The sequence below is a fragment of the Mugil cephalus genome, chromosome 1 (genome assembly GCF_022458985.1).
Source record: "Mugil cephalus isolate CIBA_MC_2020 chromosome 1, CIBA_Mcephalus_1.1, whole genome shotgun sequence".
Taxonomy (NCBI): domain Eukaryota; kingdom Metazoa; phylum Chordata; class Actinopteri; order Mugiliformes; family Mugilidae; genus Mugil; species Mugil cephalus.
Window position 1 is genome coordinate 35,873,880 of NC_061770.1, and position 24,711 is coordinate 35,898,590.

The 24,711-nt window shown below is 40.5% G+C and overlaps 3 protein-coding genes and 1 long non-coding RNA gene across 6 annotated transcripts; all 4 read left to right on the forward strand.

Annotated features, from left to right (window-relative positions):
- Positions 1-2,364: 2,364 nt before the first annotated feature.
- LOC124997279 lies at positions 2,365-3,716 on the forward strand. The gene is made up of 3 exons (XR_007110942.1): positions 2,365-2,475; positions 2,960-3,217; positions 3,691-3,716. It is a non-coding gene; the product is annotated as an uncharacterized LOC124997279 (long non-coding RNA).
- A 13-nt stretch (positions 3,717-3,729) lies between these two features.
- Positions 3,730-6,859, forward strand: LOC125007262 (receptor-type tyrosine-protein phosphatase H-like). Its single transcript, XM_047584007.1, has 7 exons — positions 3,730-3,738; positions 3,807-3,948; positions 4,452-4,709; positions 5,230-5,487; positions 5,952-5,957; positions 6,268-6,347; positions 6,464-6,859. The coding sequence occupies exons 1-7, from the start codon at positions 3,730-3,732 to the stop codon at positions 6,527-6,529; spliced, it is 819 nt and encodes a 272-aa protein (XP_047439963.1). The 3' UTR covers positions 6,530-6,859.
- Positions 6,860-6,988: 129 nt separating this feature from the next.
- LOC125018515 (E3 ubiquitin-protein ligase TRIM39-like) lies at positions 6,989-11,737 on the forward strand. Its single transcript, XM_047602492.1, has 8 exons — positions 6,989-7,075; positions 7,760-8,339; positions 8,463-8,558; positions 8,784-9,017; positions 9,138-9,285; positions 9,394-9,420; positions 10,064-10,209; positions 10,294-11,737. Exons 1-8 carry the CDS (start codon positions 7,065-7,067, stop codon positions 10,714-10,716), a joined length of 1,665 nt encoding a protein of 554 aa, XP_047458448.1. The 5' UTR covers positions 6,989-7,064; the 3' UTR covers positions 10,717-11,737.
- A 955-nt stretch (positions 11,738-12,692) lies between these two features.
- Positions 12,693-24,582, forward strand: rpgrip1 (RPGR interacting protein 1). Of its 3 annotated transcripts, none has more exons than XM_047600475.1 (30): positions 12,693-12,787; positions 13,272-13,325; positions 13,426-13,546; positions 13,638-13,843; positions 13,930-14,032; positions 14,783-14,923; positions 15,784-15,889; positions 15,988-16,011; positions 16,089-16,235; positions 16,314-16,387; positions 16,488-16,708; positions 16,809-16,915; positions 17,002-17,052; positions 17,142-17,321; positions 17,406-17,523; positions 17,621-17,784; positions 17,869-18,214; positions 18,289-18,440; positions 19,519-19,751; positions 19,851-19,966; positions 20,063-20,283; positions 20,948-21,004; positions 21,093-21,289; positions 21,479-21,554; positions 21,690-21,744; positions 21,863-21,942; positions 22,717-22,906; positions 22,987-23,071; positions 23,165-23,292; positions 24,050-24,582. In XM_047600475.1, exons 1-30 carry the CDS (start codon positions 12,700-12,702, stop codon positions 24,274-24,276), a joined length of 4,068 nt encoding a protein of 1,355 aa, XP_047456431.1. In that variant the 5' UTR covers positions 12,693-12,699; the 3' UTR covers positions 24,277-24,582. The 3 variants fall into 3 exon arrangements, with proteins under 3 accessions (XP_047456431.1, XP_047456452.1, XP_047456442.1); XM_047600496.1 differs by having other exon boundaries at positions 14,786-14,923; XM_047600486.1 differs by having other exon boundaries at positions 16,488-16,705; positions 24,050-24,581.
- The last annotated feature ends 129 nt before the right edge of the window (positions 24,583-24,711 follow it).

Genomic DNA, 24,711 nt, shown 5'->3' on the forward strand with positions numbered 1-24,711 from the left:
TCCTCAAAATACAGATACCTTCAGATCAATAGGACAAAATGAGACTAGTATCACTCTGCAGTGGAATAAAGTCAACAACAATGTCAGCTTCATTCTCCAGTTTAATGGTACAGAGACAAACATCATCGCACCAACTGGAGATGGACCAGTAATTCACACAGTCTCATCTCTCACTGCTGGAACTACATACACATTCACTCTCTTCTCTGTGATTGAGAACATCAGAAGCAGTGGATTACAACTTACAGCAGTCACTGGTAAGATATGTTTAAGATAAGTAATCTATAGAAAAACCTGTATTCTGTTTCACTACTGTTATAATTTCGGCATGTGGGATGCAAAATGGACCCAATATATATCTACAGACAATTACAATATATTTAACACAACACAGGGAAATTTGATCAAAGAGAAGTATAATATGTTGAATTTTGTTTTCCTGAAATTCAGCATCAGAATTGTTCAGGTTGGATGCAAAATGGTCCCACTATAAAAACATGTGTAAACTCAAGTAGAATGAACAGGAAGTCAAATGAATGCTTTCAGGTTTCTTATTCTTTAACAATAATAGTGTGTTTTGTAGAACAGGAGACACCTTTTCTCAGTCTTTGTGTTCCACTTCATCATCATCATATTTGATCTAGTGAGATGCAAAATGGTGCCAAATATATATATATATATATATATATATATATATATTAAAAAAAAGACTTCACAGGCCCAAGGTTTTGTGTACAAAATGTTTTCTTTTTGTTTCAGCTCCTCAAAACACAGGAAGCTTCAGATCATCAGGACAAAATGAGACCAGTATCACTCTGCAGTGGAATAAAGTCAACAATAATGTCAGCTTCATCCTCCAGTTTAATGGTACAGAGACAAACATCACTGCAGCAACTGGAGATGGACCAGTAATTCACACAGTCTCATCTCTCACTGCTGGAACTACATACACATTCACTCTCTTCTCTGTGATTGAGAATGTCAGAAGCAGTGGATTACAACTTACAGCAGTTACTGGTAAGATATGTTTAAGATAATTGATCTACAGAAAACATGAAAGCTGAATATAGTGGCGGTCTGTTTTCAAGAACCTGCATTCTGTATCACTACCAGTATAACCTTGGCATGTGGGATGCAAAATGGACCCAATACATTGTTTTTTTTTTTTCTTTTTACTCAACAGCCAATTATGATATATTTAACACATGAAAGCTGAATATAGTTGTCATCTTTTTAAAAAAGTTGTATTCTCTATCACTATTATTCGAATTTATTCATCTGGGATGCAAAATGGACTCAATTTAATAATGATTTTTTTTCCTCATGTTTTCACTTTTCTTATGCTATGTGTGTTTCATAAAGTAGGAGACCTTTTTTTCTCAGTTGTTGTTTTCCTTTTTATCACCATTATATTTGATCTATGTGGGATGCAAAATGCACCCCCAAAAAAGACTTCACAGGTCCAAGGTTTTGTTTACAAAAATGTCTTCTTTTTGTTTCAGCTCCTCAAAACACAGATAGCTTCAGATCAATAGGACAAAATGAGACAAGTATCACTCTGCAGTGGAATAAAGTCAACAACAATGTCAGCTTTATTCCTCCAGTTTAATGGTACAGAGACAAACATCATGCACAACTGGAGATGGACCAGTAATCACACAGTCTCATCTCTCACTGCTGGAACTACATACACATTCACTCTCTTCTCTGTGATTGAGAATTCAGAAGCAGTGGATTACAACTTACAGCAGTTACTGGTAAGATATGTTTAAGATAATTGATCTACAGAAAACATGAAAGCTGAATATAGTGGCGGTCTTTTTCAAGAACTCATTCTGTATCACTACCGTATAACCTTGGCATGTGGGATGCAAAATGGACCCAATAATTGTTTTTTTTCTTTTTACTCACAGCCAATTATGATATATTTAAACATGAAAGCTGAATATAGTTGTCATCTTTTTAAAAAAGTTGTATTCTCTATCACTATTATTCAATTTATTCATCTGGATGCAAATGACTCAATTTTAATGTTTTTTTTCTCATGTTTTCACTTTTCTTATGCTATGTGTGTTTCATAAGTAGGAGACCTTTTTTTCTCAGTTGTTGTTTTCCTTTTTATCACCATTATATTTGATCTATGTGGATGCAAAATGCACCCCAAAAAAGACTTCACAGGTCCAAGGTTTTGTTTACAAAAATGTCTTCTTTTGTTTCAGCTCCTCAAAACACAGTAGCTTCAGATCAATAGGACAAAATGAGACAGTATAACTCTTCAGTGGAATAAAGTCAACAACAATGTCAGCTTTATTCTCCAGTTTAATGGTACAGAGACAAACATCACTGCAGCAACTGGAGATGGACCAGTAATTCACACAGTCTCATCTCTCACTGCTGGAACTACATACACATTCACTCTCTTCTCTGTGATTGAGAATTTCAGAAGCAGTGGATTACAACTTACAGCAGTTACTGGTAAGATATGTTTAAGATAATTGATCTACAGAAAACATGAAAGCTGAATATAGTGGCGGTCTGTTTTCAAGAACCTGCATTCTGTATCACTACCAGTATAACCTTGGCATGTGGGATGCAAAATGGACCCAATACATTGTTTTTTTTTTTTCTTTTTACTCAACAGCCAATTATGATATATTTAATTATGAAAGCTGAATATAGTTGTCATCTTTTTAAAAAAGTTGTATTCTCTATCACTATTATTCGAATTTATTCATCTGGGATGCATAATGTACTCAATGTATTAATGCTTTTTTTTCTCATGTTTTCACTTTTCTTATGCTATGTGTGTTTCATTAAGTAGGAGACCTTTTTTTCTTAGTTGTTGTTTTCCTTGTTATCACAATTATATTTGATCTATGTGGGATGCAAAATGCACTCTCACAAAAGACTTCACAGGTCCAAGGTTAAGTTTACAAAAATGTCTTCTTTTGTGTTTCAGCTCCTCGAAACACAGCTAGCTTCAGATCAATAGGGCAAAATGAGACTAGTATCACTCTGCAGTGGAATAAAGTCAACAACAATGTCAGCTTTATTCTCCAGTTTAATGGTACAGAGACAAACATCATGGCACCAACTGGAGATGGACCAGTAAATCACACAGTCTCATCTCTCACTGCTGGAACTACATACACATTCACTCTCTTCTCTGTGTTTGAGAACATCAGAAGCAGTGGATTACAACTTAAAGCAGTCACTGGTAAGATATCTTTAAATTAATTGATCTCCAGAAAATATGAAAGCTGAATATAGTGGCGGTCTTTTTTCAAAATTCTGTATCACTACTGGTATAATCTCGGCATGTGGGATGCAAAATGGACCCAATATACTGTTTTTTTTCCCCTTTAACAGCCAATTATGATACATTGAAGACATGAAAGCTGAACAAAGATGTCATTTTTTTTTTCAAAAACTTGTATTCTCTATCACTTGTATTACAATTTATTCATCTGGGATGCATAATGTACTCAATGTATTAATGCTTTTTTTTCTCATGTTTTCACTTTTCTTATGCTATGTGTGTTTCATAAAGTAGGAGACCTTTTTTTCTCAGTTGTTGTTTTCCTTTTTATCACCATTATATTTGATCTATGTGGGATGCAAAATGCACCCCCAAAAAAGACTTCACAGGTCCAAGGTTTTGTTTACAAAAATGTTTTCTTTTTGTTTCAGCTCCTCAAAACACAGATAGCTTCAGATCAATAGGACAAAATGAGACAAGTATAACTCTTCAGTGGAATAAAGTCAACAACAATGTCAGCTTTATTCTCCAGTTTAATGGTACAGAGACAAACATCACTGCAGCAACTGGAGATGGACCAGTAATTCACACAGTCTCATCTCTCACTGCTGGAACTACATACACATTCACTCTCTTCTCTGTGTTTGAGAACATCAGAAGCAGTGGATTACAACTTACAGCAGTCACTGGTAAGATATGTTCAAGATAAGTGATCTATAGAAAACATGAAAGCTGAATATAGTGGCGGTCTGTTTTCAAAAACCTGTATTTTATATCACCATTATCATAACTTTGGCATGTGTGGTGCAAAATGGACCCAATATGTTAATATTTTTTTCCTCAACGAACAATTATGATATATTTAACACAATCCATGGCAATTGCTCAAGAGAAGTAGACTATCTTCGATTTAGTTTTCCGCGCATTCAGCATCAGAATTGTTTATGTTGGATTCAAAATAGTCCCACTATAAAAACATGGGAAAACTCAGGAAGAATGAACAGATAGTCAATACAATGTTTTCAGATTTTCTATTCTTGAACAATGATAGTGTGCTTTATAGAGTAGGATACAGCTTTTCTCTTCCCATCACCATCATATTTTATCTATGTGGGATGCAAAATGGTGCAAAAAAAAAAAGACTTCACAGGCCCAAGGTTTTGTTTACAAAAATGTTTTCTTTTTGTTTCAGCTCCTCAAAACACAGGTAGCTTCACATCAATAGGACAAAATGAGACCAGTATCACTCTGCAGTGGAACAAAGTCAACAACAATGTCAGCTTTATTCTCCAGTTTAATGGTATAGAGACAAACATCATCACACCAACTGGAGATGGACCAATAACTCACACAGTCTCATCTCTCACTGCTGGAACTACATACACATTCACTCTCTTCTCTGTGATTGAGAATGTCAGAAGCAGTGGATTACAACTTACAGCAGTCACTGGTAAGATATATTTCAGATAAGTGATCTATAGAAAACGTGAAAGCTGAATATAGTGGCGGTCTGTTTTCAAGAACCTGCATCCTATTTCACTACTATCATAATTTCAGCATGTGGGAGGCAAAATGGACCCAATATGTTGATATTGTTTTCCTCAACAAAAAATTATGATATATTTAATACAATACATGGCAATTGGATCAAAGAAAAGTAGAATATCTTCAATTTAGTTTTCCTCGCATTAAGCATCAGAGTTGTTCACGTTGGATTCAAAATGGTCCCACTATAAAAACATGAGAAAACTAGGTAGAATGAACAGATAGTCAAATCAGTGTTTTCAGATTTCCTTTTCTTGAACAATAATAGTGTGCTTTATAGAGTAGGATACAGCTTTTCTCTGTTGTTGTGCTCCTTCTCGTCACCATCATATTATATCTATGTGGGATGCAAAATGGAGCCCCCCAAAAAAAAGACTTCACAGGTCCAATGTTTTGTTTACAAAAATGTTTTCTTTTTGTTTCAGCTCCTCAAAACGCAGGAAGCTTCAGATCATTAGGACAAAATGAGACCAGTATCACTCTGCAGTGGAATAAAGTCAACAACAATGTCAGCTTTATTCTCCAGTTTAATGGTACAGAGACAAACATCATCGCACCAACTGGAGATGGACCAGTAACTCACACAGTCTCATCTCTCACTGCTGGAACTACATACACATTCACTCTCTTCTCTGTGTTTGAGAACATCAGAAGCAGTGGAGTCAGCGTCACAGTAGCCACTGGTAAGATACGTTTTATGTGATTAATGAGCACTCATTTACACATGACAAAATACTAATGATAAATTAATCATTTAATGTTGTACTGAAAATAAAAATAGGTTTATGGCTCACTAATGGTATTTGAGCCTAGTTGGCATCAGTAGTAGCTCAAACAAGACACCACATAGCACTAACCGGAATCAAAAGTGTTGTTGTTTGGTATGAAAATCTTTCCTCTTCCTCCTGCCTAGAAGTTAACATCTGCTTCTCAGTTTTCATGCTTTATTTCCTTGTTCCTCGTTCATGTGCCTGTCACTCTGTTCTGCAAAGTCAATTTAAAAGCATAACTCGCCTCAGTACAACTGATACTGCAGAGAAACATGTTGCAAAAGTTATAAACTGGACATTAATTCATCGTAATGTATTCTTCTTTTCATGCAAACATCGCCCCTCGAAAATGAAACATGACTTCACACGAAAAAAAGGGCCTTGTAAGTATCGTTTTGGTGAAAGTATGGATAATTGTTATTGTTTCATAATTTACAATTTCTCATTAATTGAAAAATACATTAATTATAATGGTACAGTAGAGTTAATAATACATAACGTATATAGCATTACTATGCTGAATATAGTTTATTTAATAGTGTCCATATCCTTGAAGAGCATAAATGTACATTATGTTTGTGCATAAGTTATAGTTATTTTAAATAATTTTTAGTATTTGCATATATTACATATCATTTTACTGTGTCCTGCTGTTATTTTTTTTATAACTTATTGTGTATTTTTTGTCAACAGTTTATGTTGTTGTGTTGAACGTAAGATTAAGGTCATTTGGTCAGCTGTCAGAGTCAGAGCTACAGGTTTTGTTGGAGCAGGTGAGATGAACTTCTGTTTATTTATTTCAATTCAAGTGACATAAAACTGCATTTTTCCAGTACTAATGTTGATATATGCTGCATGCTGTTTTGTTTCTGTCTTTTATTTCATCTAGTTCTTCAGACAATACGGAGTGTCGCCACAGTCGTTGTCCCTGAAGGTTCGGTCGGTTCAGCCATGAGACCAGCAAACGTGCTTTTGAGTTTTGAATGTTTTCTCTAACCACGTTTAGTTTTTCATGTGTAATCCCAGGTCCTACCTCACATCCTAACCTACCACTAGTAGAGAAAAGGCGATGGAAAGGAGGAGAACTGATGTGCAATGCCGTGCAATATATAGTTATGACTGTCAGAAGTGTTAGTATATGTTAAAATTGTATCCTATCTTTTATGATATTGTTTGTCAAACTGAAATAAAAAAATTTAAACTTATTCAAATACTTCCCTCTGTATAAATAAACATCTGTCTGTCTGTCTACCTACGCATTATGAATGGATAATGAGTTACAAAGAAATACTACACCATTCAGTCCCTTCGAGTATCCGATTCAGACTTTGCTCCTCCCACCCTGGAACAACATGCAAAAAAAAAAAAAAAAAGCTCCTGTGGGAACAAAACAGATCCAGAGGGAGTGGTCCAGGCTACATGGGGAGGACTCTGGCTTCAAACACTCAGTGTGCCAGTATTTGCCTTTGCTACCTCAGAGGTCAACTTCCATGGAAAACAGGTAAAATGAAAACCAAATGATTGATGGATTCTGTGTCTTTCTGCGTTTTGATTCAACGTACTGTAAATCTGTAATATTTCTGCAATACTTCACAGATACGGAGCACTTATAACTTAAGCTATTATTGTTTAATCTGTGGGTAGTGTTTAATCTGTGGTGAGGTGTGCTGCTTGTTATGGGAGTTTTTTATATATATATGTTTGTGTGTGTGTGTGTGTGTGTGTGTGTGTGTGTGTGTGTGTGTGTGTGTGTGTGTGTGTGTGTGTGTGTGTGCGTACTGAATTTGCATGAAACCGTATAAATTAGGAAGTAGCTCAGTGTCTCAGTTCTCAGTGGGTGTTTTGAGTCAGTGTTTCAAGCTAATATTGAAACAGAGAGCCTGAGTCACATGACCTTGCTGCTGAACTTTGGTCAGCCAGCGACAGTTTGAACTGTTTCAAGTTAATACACAATATTATATCATAAGATAAGATAAAAAACATTCCTTTAATTCATCCCACAGTGGGACAATAAAAGAGCTCCCAGTGCCTGTAATAAGAGGTTTAAACATTTCTCTTTATTGTATGCTTTGTGACTAAAATCAAAATATCTTCCCTGTGATTCAGAATGTCAATGATTAATGTCCTTCCCCTTATCAGTTAATGTTCTTTCTCTCTTTCTTTTTTTTTTTTTTTTTTTTTTTAGCTCTGAGGCCATGGCTGCTCCTAACGTCCTCCTGTCGGCGGCACAGTTTCAATGCTGCATCTGTCAGGACGTGTTCTCCGAGCCCGTCTCCATCCCCTGCGGCCACAGCTTCTGCCTCTCCTGCATCAGGTCGCGCTGGGGCGACAGCCGCGCCGTCAGCTGCCCCAGGTGCCGGACGGAGTTCGAGCGGCGCCCCGAGCTCTGTGAGAACTCTTTCGCCAAGGAAATGTCGGATAAGATCCGGGCGAGGAGGCAGAACGGCGGCGCGCCAGCGGAGGGGAAGGCCGTTTACTGCGACGTGTGCGTGGGAACGCGAGCTAAGGCCGCCAAGTCCTGCCTGGTGTGCCTCACCTCGTACTGTGAGGCCCACCTGGAGCCCCACCTGAGAGTTGCCACCTTGAAGACCCACAGGGTGATCGAGCCTGTGGCGGCGCTGGAGAGCAGGATGTGCAAAAGGCACCAGAGGCTCTTGGAGTTGTTCTGCAGGAGCGACCAGAAGTGCGTCTGTGTGCTCTGCACCGAGACCGATCACCGCTCCCACGACACCGTCCCCGTAGAAAGAGAAAGCCAGGAGAATAAGGTGTCGTCCTAAAGTCAACACTCCTGCAGCATAAGCCTGTTTAATGCTATGGAAGCTTTGAAGCTTTGAAGCCTTTCATGTGAACTGTTTTGTGTTTTTTTTCCTCTATGTGTGGACGTTCAGGTTCAGATGAAAAGGGTTGAGGCTGATGTTCAGCAGATGATCCAGGACAGACGAAAGAAAGTGGAGGAGATCAAACAATCTGTGGAGCTCAGCAAAGTGAGTCGACATAATGGCCATACAGGAAAGGTTGGCCTTCACAATAAAAGTTAAAATTGCACCTTTAAAATATAAGAATCTGTTAGAGAATGATTAATGAGAGAAACTACTATTACTACTACAGCACCTGTAAAATTAAAAGCACCACCTATCAGAACGTCGTTCCGTCTTGTTACTCGTTTTTTGGTCTATAATTGATTTGTCGTCCTCATTCAAATCCCTCAGGAGATCTCCAAGAGGGACATAGAAGAGAGCATGGAGGTTTTCTCTGCTCTGTTTCACACCGTGGAGAAAAGTCGAGCTGAGCTGGTGGAGACCATCCAGAGGACGCAGGCGTCCGCGGAGCAGCGGGCCGCCCGGCTCATCACGGAGCTGGAGCTGGAAATCGTCGAGCTGCAGATGAGAAGAAAGGAGATGGAGCAGCTGCTCCACACAGAGGACCACCTTCATCTTGTGCAGGTCGGCAGGTTAAATCTGAGTAGATGCACAATCAACACGACGAGCATCTCTCTATCTTTCATTTAACAGATGTCCCGCTCTGTTGATTTCATCCCATCTTGTCTGCCTCCTTTTTATCAGAGGTTTCCAGCTCTGGGTTCTCCTCCACCTTTCAAAGCCTGCTCTGAGACCATCGTACATTCAGACACGTGCTTGGGGATTTTAAGGAGAGAAGTGACCAACATTGAACAGCAGCTGCAGTCGGAGCTGAAAAGGCTTTCTATTCGAGGTCGGCTTCTAGAAATATCTTAATGTCGGTGTCACTGCATCATAAAACAACAGCGGTTAAACACGTGGATCGTTCCTTTTTTGGTCATGTGTCTGTATTAACTTCCAGAGCACGAGAAGATGCAGCGGTACGCAGGTAAATCAATCACTTTTTACTTTAAGACGTAGTTTATAAATCAGTATATACACCAATCAGGCATAACATTATGACCGCCGGCTTAATATTGTGTAGGTGTCCCTTGTGCCTCCATCAGAGAATGGACATGGGCCTTCTCAGGGCAACGTAATGTTGTTAGTGGGGGCCTTTGAATCCTATGTGTTGAGGGGACGGGTCTCTTTGGATCACCCCACAGATACCTGATCAGTTTGGGATCTGGTAAATTTGGAGGCCTGGTCAACACCATGTGCTGTTTTTCATGTTTTTTGAGTTTTGTCCTTGTGGCTGCTGCTATCAAGGAGTGTCATTATTATAGGGTGGGGTTGCCTGGTCTGGTCTGGTCTGGTCTGGTCTAGGTGGGTGGTACATGTCTAAGTAACATCCACATAAAGATCCAAAGGTTTCCCAGCAGAACACTGAATTGTCACTAGATGGTCGATGTTATTTACTTCTCCTGTCAGTGGTTTTAATGTTGTGGCTGATCGGTGTAAATGTAGAATACTGAGAGAGAATTTGTCATTTAGTGTCCAGCCTCAAGTGATGGATGCAATAGATGGAAAATTTCCTTTACAGTATTAGGAGTAATGCTGTATTCTAATAATGTGACATCTCTGTCTACCAGCTGATGTTCATCTGGACCCAAGGACGGCTAATCCTTGGCTGGTTATATCAAAGGATGGGAGACAAGTCAAGGATGGAGAGGTGGAACAAAAACTGCCTAATACACCAGAGCGTTTCGACACAGCGCCATGTGTTCTTGCCCTCAGGGTAAATAAAGTTGTGGTTTGTGTGTGTGTGTCCCTGAATGAATGCCTTCCTGTTTCACTAGCGTGAGTCTCTCTTGTCACACAGGGTTTCACCACAGGCAGACACTACTGGGAGGTGGACGTGGGAGATAAAACAGCGTGGGATTTGGGCGTAGCTCGAGAGTCAGTCAACAGGAAAGGCCTGGTCACGTTGTGCCCAGAGTACGGTTACTGGGCGATTTGTTTGAGGAACGGCAATGAGTACCGGGCGTGTGCAGGACAGGCGAAGCTGCTGTGTGTCTCCCGGAGGCCTCGGGTGATTGGAGTGTTTTTGGACTACGAGGACGGGACGGTGTCTTTCTACGACGCAGGGGCCAAATCGCACCTTTACTCCTTCACACAGTTCCAGTTCACTGAGGCCATGTTTCCCATTTTTAACCCGGATATGAATGACAGCAGCAGCAACAAATCACCGCTCATCATTCGTCCTGCCAGTGGAGGCAGAGCTTTAGACGGAATTACCATCTGATGCAATCAAGTGGATTTCCATATTTTATCCCATAAAATTATATATTTTGTAATGCAAATTTATTTAAATTATATTTTGCTTATTTTGCTATTTCAGGTTTAAAGGCCAAATTGACTTGTTATTATCATTATTATTATTATTAAATGTCGAAATCAAGTCTTTAGTCAATAGATTAGTTACTATTAATTTCAAGCCAATAGACCCTTTCATGGCCTGCATCACTGTGATGTCATGTCGTTAGCTGGAGGCAAAATAAAGAGGAGCTTGAGGTGTAATTTTTTTGGTGCAAAAACACAAACTTGAAATTTTATCGCATATCAGCCACTGCCAGTCATAGAGAACTTTGGTTGAACGCGATTAAAAGAAATGACTGGAGGGAGACAATCAACTACAACTTCCTGTTTGCAGCGCACACGTGATATCTGGATTAAGATAAGATTAATATCTAACACACTACCAGTTTCAGCCTGGATAACGTTATGAGTTAGACTTAACTGTGACAAAGTTGGCAAAGTTGAGTTAATTATTGTTTGGAAGATTCTTGATACATGCTAATGCTAACTGCTAGCCAACGCTACGTTAGCTGTATGTTTCAGTCGTGTCCAAGCAGAAATTATATTTACTATGTTACCCTCCACAGTGGTTCCATTTACTTCTTGTAATATCTTTGTTGGATTCAGTTGATAAAAACAGACCAGACTTCGTCCCCTCTGTGTCCTTTGGTAACACTCGTCTTTCCTTGTCCATTCTTACCAAAACAGTCAAACAGTTGAAATATGCTAACCACCGTTTACAGGCTGTAGTGTTTTGTTTTGCCTCCAGATAAGCTCCGCCCCTGAAAAAAACGTCACATTGTTTACAAGCTGTGAAGGGTCTATAGCAACAATCTTGATGAGTCAACACTCCAGCACCAACATCTGCATACAAATGAATCTAAAGGTGTAAGTGATCTGTAACTAAATCCCATGTACTTTTATACAGTTTGCTTCTTTAATAAATATCTAATTATAGTCACATCAAACCCTGGTGGCCTTGCTTTACAATTTAATCTTCTGAGGTTGAATTATTGTCATTTTATATTTTTAATTTACTACTTTAATGTATATACAAGATTATTTCTTCTTCCCCTACATTTGTGTTATTTATTTATTTTTTTAAAGTGTCACCTTGAGCACAGATCTTAGACCTGCCTGCCTTCCAATAATAGCTACCCTCAGTTGTTACAGGCTGATCACTGAACTGACTTCAGGACTGCACAACTTGATGCTCGCTAATAAGATTAGCACAGAAATAGGATTAGCCTGGAGGCAGATGGAGCACCGAGGCAGACTGCGGGATTGAAATTTAGAATGAGACACTTTACACAATACTTTTCACTCACATTCACTTATAGGTGAACCAGTGAACCAAACGCATGCCCATAAACACATGACATTTCAAGGAATAATTTAACACAGATGTGAACTCCTGGGCTAATTCCAATTAGGACGATGACTTTTGAAATTAGTTGTGAAAGAAGAAAGGGGGAAGGCTAAAGAGGGATTAAAACTGATATCATCCAGGCACAGGGAGGAGGCGCACACACGCACGTAGTGGTGTAACCCACAGGTTATACACAATGCTGAAGTAGGAACTCAACGCGCTCTTCACCAGAGCTTCATTTTGGAAGGCCAACGTACGACGGTGAGTCAAATGATTTTTTAACATAGTTTTCAGAGGATTTCAGATCAAACACTTACAATGTTGTGTCATTATGTTGTTCTTCTAAATCACAAGCTGCAGGGCAATTTCTGTAGCCTGAAGTTGACAATATTTCCAGTCTATGTGTAACTTAAAAGGCACACTAGTACAAACTGTACATTTATTGTTTTTAAAATATCATATATAGATATATATATTTAATATGCAGAATGACCGCTGTTAATATGATCTGATTTCACTCACATTGCAGTTTGTAAGACTGTGTCAGAGCAAAAAGCTGCGATGACGCCGGTGGTGGACGAGACAGCAGGAGACCTCCCAGTCAGGGATGTGGGACTGATGAGAGGGGGACTGATGCCAACTGTCCCAGGTTTGTGTTTTTTTAATGTTTGCTCTTTTTTGTTTTCCTGTACTGTAATGTTTAGTAGGAAATGATTCATATCAGAGAACGTAGGAGTTTTAACCCATGTTCAGTCTCATAAAAAAAAAAAATCACTTCATCATTGGATCATTTAGCAATTTGTGTGAAATGTCATGTGGAATTTAAGGAAAAACGATTCTGTTGTCATCTGCTCTACAACCATTTAGGATGTCCTATTAATCTCTTTGCTCAATAACATTAACATTTTGCAGATCTCAGACAAAAACGATTTGTCACATTTTATATCAGTTAACATAATTAATGCAACAGATTTTACTAGAGTGACATAGTTTGCTAAAAAAGACACTTTTCTTACTTTTCACTGAAAAATTGAAAATTGAATTGCAGTTAGCTTTAGCTTTAGCTATGAATGAGAACAGACTTAACGTTGAGCAGTTCAGGTTCAGACATCACCTTTCTGCTGTTTTCACAGACAATCTGCGTGACGTCAAGCCACTGAAGAAGCACCATGTCATGAAGACTAAAGGTAGAAGCACTTATTGGAGTTTAAATGAAAAGAATACAGTCCATTTTCTGATAATATACGAACAATTTCCTTTATCTGAATCTTGTCTTTGTACTTACAGCAGATCCTCAGCGCCTGTTTCGGTTCCCCAGGGAACACCTGGAGGACCTCTGTCTCCGACTTCAGGAGGAGAACAGCGTGTTGAGACAACACACGCGTATACAAGGACAGAGGCTACGCAGGTAACGCATAATGTTAATGTGTCGGAACGCCGTACATTTTGTATTTCTGCAGCAAAAACAGTTCCCTTAATTTGGTCCTCTGTGACACCAGGATGTCCACGAGGCTGATGCGTCTTCGCCAGGCCCGCCCTGGGTCCAGTGGTGTGAAGGACAGGGACATGGAGGACACCATACAGGAACTGGAAGCTCGAGTGGCGATGCTGGAGAGCCAGAAACGAGTGCTACAGAACAAACTCAGCCTGGCCAAGCAGCACATCATGGACCTGGGAGCACGAACGCCCTACAAGTACAGCAAAAGTGCGTGTGTAGCGGAGTAAAAAGATGCGTATGAAATCCAGCACACGAAAAAAAGGTCAAGATAAAGTCAATCTTAATGTCTTTAGGTAAAAATCTGGAGGTGGAGGGTGGAATCAGGAGGGCAGCCCAGACTGCACCGCCCCGATACGGACCCACAGTGGAAGACACCAGAGCAGAAATGGAGAGATTGTTAGTAATGTGTGATGTATTGAAATCAGGTAGTCATAGACCCCTTCAAAATAAACAATTTTTTTGAGGGGGCGGGGCTTAACTGGTGGCAAAACATCCCAAACACTATAGCTTGTAAACAGCTGTTAGCATATCGCAACAGATGGTTTTAGCAAGAATAGACGAGGAAAACATGTATTTTAGAGAATATATTAATACATTAACTCCGGACCATGAGTGTTATTTTAAAATGTTCACTCTGAGTGATGGGACTACATTAACCAACTCCTACACTCTCACTCACTGGATAGACGATTTGACCAAAGGAGGACACAGAGAGGACAGGTCTGGGCTGTCTTTATCAAGTGAAGCCTCTCCGACAACCTAACGGTAGCGTTAGCATTAGCTGTATCAAGGATCCTCCAAATAATAAATAACTTAACGTTATTTCAGTCACAATTTAGTCTAACTCACAACGTCATCCAGGCTGAAACTGATGACATTTTCCCCGTTGACAGTGACAGTGTTAGCCTCAAGCTTCCCTCTGTTTTGCCTCCAGCTAACGACATGACATCACAGTGACGTAGGCCATGAAGGGGTCTATACTATCCTGTACAGGGGTCATAGTTTGTTTAGAGCTAGTTATGTGAGAAAATCTCAGCCTACGGAGACACTATCACATTCTCTCTTAACTTCTGAACTTTAGTTTGTATCATTCTTCCTTTGCCTTAAATGCATGATCACACATCTCACCTTCCTCATCACGTCCAGCAGGTCCAGTGTGACGGAGCAGGTGAGGGTGAGCGAGCTGGAGGTGGCTGCCCAGACTCTCAGAGACACGCTGAGAGAGAAGGAGAAAGAGATTGAGGGAACAGTTAAAGAGATGAGGAAGCAACAGGCCGACAGACACAGGTGGCTGTAGCAACCGTTACTACCACTAATGCTAGCAGTGGGGGAAGGATAGCGTGGATAAGATCACGTAAACTTGCGCACAAATTGTTTGCGCGAATTTGTGTCTATATATTTTTGCTAATATTTGTACTAAAGTTGCAGAATCATGTCTTATTATTTGTAAAATGTTCACAACAGCTGACCTCCTGGGACCCTGTGTGCTTATATGGGAACATTAAGTTTTTGTCTGAAGTCTAGTGGTAGCAAAGGGTCAATGCATTCATTCAGTGTATAGCTGATCACGGGACAAAAGTGGACAAGGCAGAAAACCTCACCATGTTTTATGGTTGAAACTTGTTTGTTTATGCTCTTTAACTTTTCTAGTTTGATGTGGCATGCAAAAAAATCAATAGTAACGAGCTTCAACGTTGCAAATTAGCAAGTACTCCTTTGAGGACACTGGGACTTTATTGTTTGTAATCCTGTTTTTGCACAGCAGTGTTCAGGTATTGAAATAGTTTGATGCACACTGGTTACTCCATTGTATTATACAATGAAATAACCTGCGTCCACATATGAGGACCCAAACGCTACTTCCTGTTTAAAGATGATTCTCAGATTTTATACTAAATATCTTGGAGAAATTAAAATACGTTTGGGTCTCAGGAGGTTATTTTGTGTTTCTTTATACTTATCTGACGGACCTACAATCTAGGTACAATAACTAATTTGAACCTGTTCATACACAATAATTAAAAGACGTCCTAGTGCTCTGTCCACCACTTACCTCACTGCTCACACTGCTTTAACAACCACAAATGCAAATACAATGGGGGGGGAAAAAGTCATAATTAATCATTCAATCTTTGCACCTATGCCAGAACAACTATCAGAGAGAACGTGGATATTATCCGTCTACAGAAGCAACTTTCAGACAAGAGCGCAGCCTTGAGAGTCACCCAGGAGAAATTCACTGACCTGCAAGAGGTTAGATGTGCAATCTTCAGTTCTGCAACTCTACCATCATCTGTTTTGTTATATTACTGTGTTGGCAGCAGCTTACTAGTCTTCTTCTTTCTTTTCAGGCGTACGAGCATCAGCTAGAAGAGGTAATGGTCGCACACACACAAAGTTTAAAGAATATTTAATGAATACTCCTTGTAGTAATTTTAAATGTATGCCTCAGGGTCAGAGGTCACTGAGGGAAAGCCATTCAGCCCTGCTGGAGAAAGTGGAGCAGTTGACAGAACAACTGAAGCAAGAAAGACAGAGGGCCCTGGAACTGGAGGGACAACTCACCTCCACCACTCTGTCTCGACAAACCCTGGACAAGGTGCCGCATCTGAATCAAGAGACGACAACTTAGATGCAGATCTTTCATGAGATGAAGATTCAGTCTTTTCTCTTTCAGCTCCAAGAAAGGATATCAGACTTGGAAGGAGAGAGAGATCTGATTAAAAAGAACTACGACACTCTGCTAGAAAGGTAGGAGCTTTATTCTTGTAGGCACGCTAAAATATTAACAAGGCAAATATGTTGACATTGTTTCTGTGGCGAATTAAATCGACTTTATTCTTTTTCTTAGGACTTTATCTGCCCAAAGCAGCCTTCATGGTCACGTAGAAAAACATAGAAACGTGGACCAGATGAGGGAGAAGGCAGAGGAAAACATCTGCAGCACGGATATCATGAGACTGGAGCAAATGCTTCAAGCAGAGAGGCAGGAAAGAGGCCGTCTGGAGCTGGAGGTGGAACGACTGAGGCAAGAGAACGAGAGAGTGGAAGAGCAAAGTGGGCAAGAAGGTGGTGAGAGGTCATATTCGCTTTGACGATGAGGAACCCCAGTTTTCCGCCTCATTCATTCAATATTCATTTACCTGTGTGTGTCTGGTGTTGTCCTCTTTAGAGTTTTCTGTGTTGAAAAGAGACAAACAGGCACATCTGGAACGGCAGATACTCCAGTACAGGGAGCAGGTATCTGCTCTGGAGGACAGACTGGACTCTGTCACCAAGGTCTGAACAGCAATTTCACATTTCCTCTTGTTTCAGCCCTTCACCTGAAAGAGCTTTCATCCCCCTCTGTCTCTACTCTCTTCCAGGAGTTTGACATGAGCGTCGAGGAGCTCAGTGAAACTCTTTTGCAGATCAAGGTTTGCAATCTCTTGTACGAATTCTTTTCTTTTCATCAACAACACCAATTACAATTAATACTTTTTTCATGACGCCCGTCCATCCGCAGGCATTCAGGATGCAGCAGGAGAGCAGGGAGAACCTGCACTTTCTCTTATCTGATGGGAAGGTGGACGAATCGTCCCGTGAGCTGGTCAACATCCAGGCGTCGCACGCCGAGACCGTGCTCGAGCTGCAGAAAACCAGAGACCTTCTACTGCTGGAGCACCGAATCACTCAAGACCTGCAGGTCTAGCCACTTTCTTTTCTCTTAGGTTTTTTCTTCACATTTTAACTAAACACGTCTCAACTAAAACTCTACTTCCTCCCCAAGGAGGAGTTAAATATGGTGAAGCAAAGGGTGGAGAGGGAGACGGAGGAGAGCAGGAGGAGGATGTCGGAGAAAGACAAACTTTTAGCGAAAAGAACTCTGCAGATCAATTCTTTACAAGGTATCACAACATCTGTGCTCATGTCTGTAAAAAACAGTGGTGTATAATCAGCCTCTTACATCTCAGAACCTCTGTTTTCTCTCGTCTGTATGTGCAGCTCAGCTGAAGGAGTTAGCATACAGCCCCAGGAACTACAAACGGACCATACCAGTACAGTACACTTGGCCAGCTGGAGATCAGGAGATGGTACAGCCCAGTGAGGATGACATGTCCTTCTCTCAGCTGAAGGCTGGCGAGTCTTTGCTGGAGATCCACCTTAAGGTAAAACCCCCACATGTCTGAACTGATGACTTTAGAAACAAAAACCATGCAGGTAACTGATGTTTGCTGATTTTTCACGTCCAGGCCGCCACCTTCACCCCAGCTGGGCTTCGTGTTATGGGCAGCGTCCATCCCGGAGCTGGCAGAAGTGAAGGCATTGTGACCTTCTGCACCTACAGCCTTCTGGACTTTGAGGTGCACTCCACGCCTCTGGTGTCGGGAAGTCAACCCAGCTATGGCTTCACGTCTCGCTACGCGCTGACAGTCCGGGATCTGGGCAGGCTGGGGGGTCAGGGGTCAAGGGTCAGAGTGGAGCTCCACCAGGCGTTGGGAGGAGTCAAGTTTATGACTCACGGAAGTGGACACATGTCTCTCATCGGTGCCATAGAGAGGAGAGGGGAGCGTATCGGCGGACGGGTCAATATCACCGGTCGGTAATGTTATTTAGAGAGTTGCATAACTTAAAAAAGAACATAAATTCAAGTGTCTCCATCTCTGTCCTAGGACGTGAGGGTGAAATGGTTGGTGTTGTGGATTTCTGGGTGCGCCTGTTCCCTCCTGCAGAGCCTGTGGATGGTGTGGCTGAGAGTGGAACTGAGAGGAGACAGAAGAGTCCCTTTCAGGTCACTTTTGGCTGGCAAGACATCGGCCATGAGGTAAAACGAAAAAGGAAGATCGAGTTTATATTAACATTTAGGCAAAATTGGATCCTTTCAGTCTGGAAGACAAAACGCTGTCTCCATCTGCTGGTTCAGTCCTGACCAGATTATACTGAAATAGTATAAACTCAGTTCAGCATCTACTGAATATGCTATGAAAGTATAAACAAGGTGCAAGAAGTGTTATGTGTATAGTGATCCGTGTGGCAGGTTGCTGCATTTATTTGCCCAAAATGAAGTTTCATTGAACTAAACTTGCCTCATTATGTTGTGGTAGAAGTAATGGTGCGTTCAATTTACACTCAGAACTCGGGATTTCTGAGTTCTGAGTTGGAATTTTCAACTGGAACGTCCCCTGAAGTCGTAGAATCCTCACTACCCTCGAGTTGATTTTTCAAGATGGCCGCCCCGTGTGTAAACAGTAATTAGAAGCTCCTGTGATATTCTGTTTATTAGCTCTTTTGATTAGTTTTTTTGTTGCAATAAATATTAAATCAGTCTTTCCACATACATACATTGAAATGCTGTTACAGTGTAATTTTTAATGTGTTATATGGGAACTACAAGCTCAGCTAAAAACAATAGCCTGGTGAAACCAAAACAGAGCCAAACACCACTGTGGCAAACTGTGGTTAATAGTGTATTTTTTTCTATATTTACATTAAACAATTAAAACTTTTGAATATTTCTATTTATAAATCTCTGCCTGGTGTGGTCTTGTAGATTTCATCACTGTGAATAATTCAAGTAAAAAACTGATCAGCTGGTTCAAGTTATCTGTTCAATTTACAATTTGTGTAGCTTAAATAGCCTAAATTTAGTATAACATTACAGCAGTAATATTTTTAAAAATATTTTATTTCACTGTGCACTCAATTATTGAACACACCAAGTTACATTTGGACAAGGCAAGAGCTTTCATGGACGCTGCCATCTTGTTTTACCGACTGAAACGCCAATAACTCAGGTGTGACGTCATTCCCAGTGACGATTTCCGCCGTAAATGAAACGCACCATGAGAAACAAGCATGTTCAGGATCTTTCCTTCTTGCTTCTGATGTATTATTCGCGGCAGGAGTTACACGACTATGGCGGAGGGATCCCCAATGAGCTGGTGGTGATGCTGGAGCGCTGTGTGGGCCTCAGTACTCGATGGCCGGGACTACTTCCCGACGCATATTTGACGTACAGGTTCTACGACCTCCCGCCTCATGTCTCCAAGACAGCCCAGTGCACAGCTGACCCGGTGTTCAATGATGCCACCAGCTACCCACTAGCAGTAACAGCTGACGTGTTGCACTACCTCAGGTATGCTCGTTTAAAACTATAAATGCAAAACAGTCTTTACAACAAAAAAAAAACATTCAAACAACAAACAATACCATTCAACTGCATTTTGTTGCCCAGGTCCAGCAGTCTGTGGGTGTATGTGTTTGACGACAGTGATGACCAGGTACCACCAGCCTACCTGGCCAAGACCCCCATCCCACTGAGAGCCCTGGCTACAGGCAGAGAAATCAGAGGTGCATGATCACTATAGGAGGCATTCATTAAGACGCAGTGTTGTTGCAGATCGACACCCTCATCCCCTTCTGAAACGCCTCTTTCTGTGCTGTCAGGTGATTATGTTTTGAGGGATTCAGCCGGTGGACCGCGGGGCATGGTCAGAGTCATGATGAAATGGAAGTACCCCTTTCAGCCGACGGCGGGCGCCGCGCCGGGCGGACAGGGGAGAGGGGCAGACAGACAAGTCAGGGCGATGGAAAGCACTGAGAGTGAGGAGAGGAGACGGGAGGAGGGTGAAGCGTCACAGAGGCCCGTGGCCAAGCCCAGAGTGAAGGTGATGTTCTTTAACCCTCGCGCCCTGATAAGGGCAGAAAAGTGTCCTCTTCCATTTTTATTTTTTTTTTGATAACTTTGTGGTAGTTGTGGCTTTTGCTATCATATTTGGCATATATGTATATATATATATATGTATATTAGCAAATTTTGATATTTCAAACTCAAACCCCATAATGTTCCATTGTTACACTGTGGAACCTAAATTGTTACGTTCTTAACATTAAGGGACAAAAGTGTCCTCTTCAAAAACACCCCAAAAATAGCACATGTAAATTTTTTTTCTACTTTTCTTTACATAAATCTTTTATTTTACTTCCATACTAATCAGAAATACCAAATGTTTGATTAATTACTGACTTTTAACCGTTTATATCCCAGTGTTTGTGATGGCATCACACAAAATATTGAAATATTTTCAATAATCTAAATGCAAAGCAGAATTTTTCTTGAGGGAAGTGTGTTTTTTTGAAGAAATTTAGATTTTTTTTTTTTTTTTTTTGCAGGATTTACCAGTAGTTCTCTGAGAAGGCGTGGTTGTGTTTTATTTGTGCAAACTGCTAAAAAAACAAAACAAAGCGTGAATGCTAAAATATACGATACCTTTCCATTGAAAGACACTTCCTGTTCTCTAAACACCTGTTATTCTTATGGCTTTACCCCAGACTCAGCAACCTGACCCCAAGGAAACCAAAGCTGCGCAGAAAGAGAAAGAAGCCTGGGTATGGTTTCAAGCTGAATTATACGTGGATGAGTGTTTTTCAGCAGAAGCGCACAATGCACTTCATGTATTTGTGTGCTTGCCCACAGCCTCGGCCTCCGCCCGTCAGACAGAAAAGCTCACATGTTGTGAGAGCAGAGGGGCCAACGCCTGTGAAACCACCGGACGCTCGTCAGTCTGCGAACAGGAAGAGATCCACCAAGAGGTCACCTGACCGTCGCCAGAGAACACCTCATCTGACACCTGAGACCAGACTAGTCACGCCCTCTCACCTACCAACCGCTAAGTAAGTTGCAGGATTTATTTATTTATTTTTAATCTAGATTTACTTTTATATGCAGCGTTAACAGATGTGTATAGTTGTTAAATTATCATGTAAATAGACAAATGTGCCTCTTTTTCCACATGTCCTCATCTGCTATGAATTTTTTCAAGATGAAATAATGAATATATAATGAATTTCATTTTATGTCAGATCTGCAAAGGAGAAATCTTCCAGAAAATCCCCCACCACGTCGAGGAGAAGCTCCTCCAGCGATGAGAGGACTCAGGTCAGCTCACTCTCTGTCTCTGCTTCTGACGCACAAAGACTTTTATCAGTCAGAACAGTGGTGCGTGAAGATAATCAGTGTAATCTACAGTGAAAAGATGACAAGTCGCATATTTTTATTTCTTTTATTTTCCAGGACCTTCCCCCTGTGGACCGGGCGTCAGTGGCTGAAGAGGAGAGGAGTGAGAGTGGTAACCAGCTAAATGCCTAATAAACAAAACGTTAACCCATCGTTCAAAATAGTGAAGCGTCACATGGTGACAGGGTTTTCATTTTCTAATTCTTCTCCTGTTATGTTTGACTGCACAGCTGAAGCCGCTGAATCTTCAGAGTCAAGCTCCTCGCATAGCGACATCGTCATCATTCCACCAAAACGGAAAATGAGGAAGGTACGTGCTATAGAGGGTGTGCAGTGATGTCACTGCCGCCCGAGGTCACGCCCCCTGAGTGGCAAAAACAGGGTGAAATGTATCAGTAAATAGAGAGAGACCGGGGAAAAATGTGGATTATCAGATCAAATTAAGGATAATTGGACTCAACAATGATCCAAACGATCTAGAATGGATTTAGAAAAGTGGATTAGCCTCAGTTTCAGTTAGTTTAAGTTCATTTTAATCACAATACAGTAGCGTCCCGATGGGACGTTAAAAGGATGACGAGGAGTCATCGCAAATATTCCATTTATGGACAACAAACTTATCTGACAGCCCTCCAGAACATAACTAAAGAAGTAACTTAAGGTTTGACTTCATCAAAAAATATAGCATAAATTAACATTACCTGGCACTAAATGTGAACCACAACACCAGGTTTCCAGTTGTTTTTCCCTAATGCAGCGATCCATTTACTTTTCTTTTCTTTCTCATATCTCTGGCTGCTTTTCAAATCTGTTGGTACAGCCCATTTTTAAAATAATTTTACAATTTAGACGCTATTAAAGCCTGTGATTCAAGCTAATGCTGCTAATCTCCATGTTCAATTGTCACTTTTTGCCACTCAGTGGCCGTAACCATGGAGACTTTGCCTGTGGTGACGTCACGTTCATACCCTCTATATAATGCACAGTATGTGTCGCTACAGAAAGATGAGTTGGATCATTCGCCTTAAAATTCTGGCCCGGCGTAATGATATAAATAGAAAACGTACGTGTGTGTGTGTTTCAGGGAGATAAGCTCAGAGTCGAGATTCTGTCCCTGACGTTTGAACCGTCCTCGCATGTGGTTCTGGATAAGTCGGTGCAGCGTGTCTATGTGGAATATCGGCTGCTGGGCGTCCCAATGGAGACCACGGAAACACCCATGTCCCTCCGCAAACCCACGAAGGGGGAGGAGGTTTACTACAACTTCACACGAGGTGAGAGTAGTGTTGTGTGTTATTATGTGTCCCTGAAGGATTACGTTATCTTATCTCGAAAATCTCTCTGTGTGTCCCAGTGATTTATGTGGATGGTTCACAGTCGGCCCCACTCAGACAGTATCTTTACACCATGTTGGAGGGCACTGACCCCAACCAAGGAAGGTAATGTTGTTTGGAATTAATGCATCTGTTTTTTTTTCCTTTGTTCCTCGTGGACATTTTCCAAAAATGCAAGTGTGTGTGTTTTTTCGGCAGGCTAAAGTTCACAGTCGTCAGTGAGCCAATGGATGACGACGAGGAGTGTGTGGACGTTGGACACGCTTTTCTGGACCTACAGGAACTGTTGCTCACAGGAAACGATGTCACTGAACAGCAAATTGACAGTAGGTGGAGGAGTGGCAAACTTTGTCAATTGTATATATTTCATGGTCCACTGTGGGGATGAAAATAACAACGATCAGACCAGAGACTGAGGTGAATTGGGTTCGTTTACTCTCCACACAATTAAAACCCTGAAACTGTAAGGTTGCTAGGAAACCGGCATAAACTCTCTGGTTGCTAAGCAACTGTAAACTCTAACTCTTGGCCCTGAAGAAAACTTTATAAAAATCATACCCCAAATCCAACCTGAATGAATAAGTGTCATAACTAATCCATTAAAAAGCCATTAAAGGTTCCAAAGTAATTAAATTGAACATTAGCATTGGTTATTATTTTTTTAATATGACATAATTTGATATCAGTTTAAATGACACATGTATAGTCTGCATTCTGATGTTAACCAACCAATAAGAACAACCCTATAATCCCCTCACTTGTATACGGAAGTATAAAGGGAAAATAATGCATAACTGAATACAATAGCACATAGAATTTTTAATTTTTTTTAAATAAATCAGTGTTTTAATGAAATGACGACTCAAATAAATATAGATTCAAATTAAATTATAAATATAAATTTACGTAATTTAACTCATTGAGTTATTTATTTATTTTGGCAGTTCTGGTGCTCCATATATCTGGAAACAGATATATCTGGAAACAGATATACCAAAAAAATGACAACATTTTGTAATTTTGTAGGTCATGTGAGTATCATTTAAGTTGTCTTACTGTATTTTGGAATCTGTGTTTCTCCAGTTATGAGTGTGGATGAAGACAGGGAGGTGATAGGAAACCTGAAAGTGTCTCTGGAAGCAGCGAAAGCGCTGACTGGAATATACCAGGAGTTTCACCAGAAGGACGAGGCCAAGAGCGACGGCGAGACTGACGAGGAGGGAGAAGAGGAGGAAGAGGAGGAGAAAGAGAAAGAAGAAGAGGAGAAAAAAGATCCGATACAAACAATAGAGTATGATGATGACTTCTAAAAGTAGAAACGTATTGAAATGTTTAAGCACCAGGAAGTCTTTTCCCTGTTTGTGGCGTTTTCAACATTTTGAGCAGAATAAAGTCATTTTTGAAAGATATAATTAATGTCCAGTGTTTCCAGTTTTGCATTTAATCCACTGCATCCACATCATGTGACTTGTGTTATATAAACCCACCCAAACTGGCACATGAACTCTGAACCTGAAGTTGTTGGTTGTTTTCCTAAGTTGTGTTTAATAAAATCATCTCAAACTACCTCATCTGTGTACAAGGTATTATAACAAAGTGGAGGCGCATAGTGCACAAACTTCAAACAAACAGAAAAAACAGGCAGTGGACACAATCATACAAAATATGTGAATGAACGAATGCTGTTCCAAACAATAAAAAACGAAATAAGTAAAATAATTACATCATTAAAATAAATTATTGAA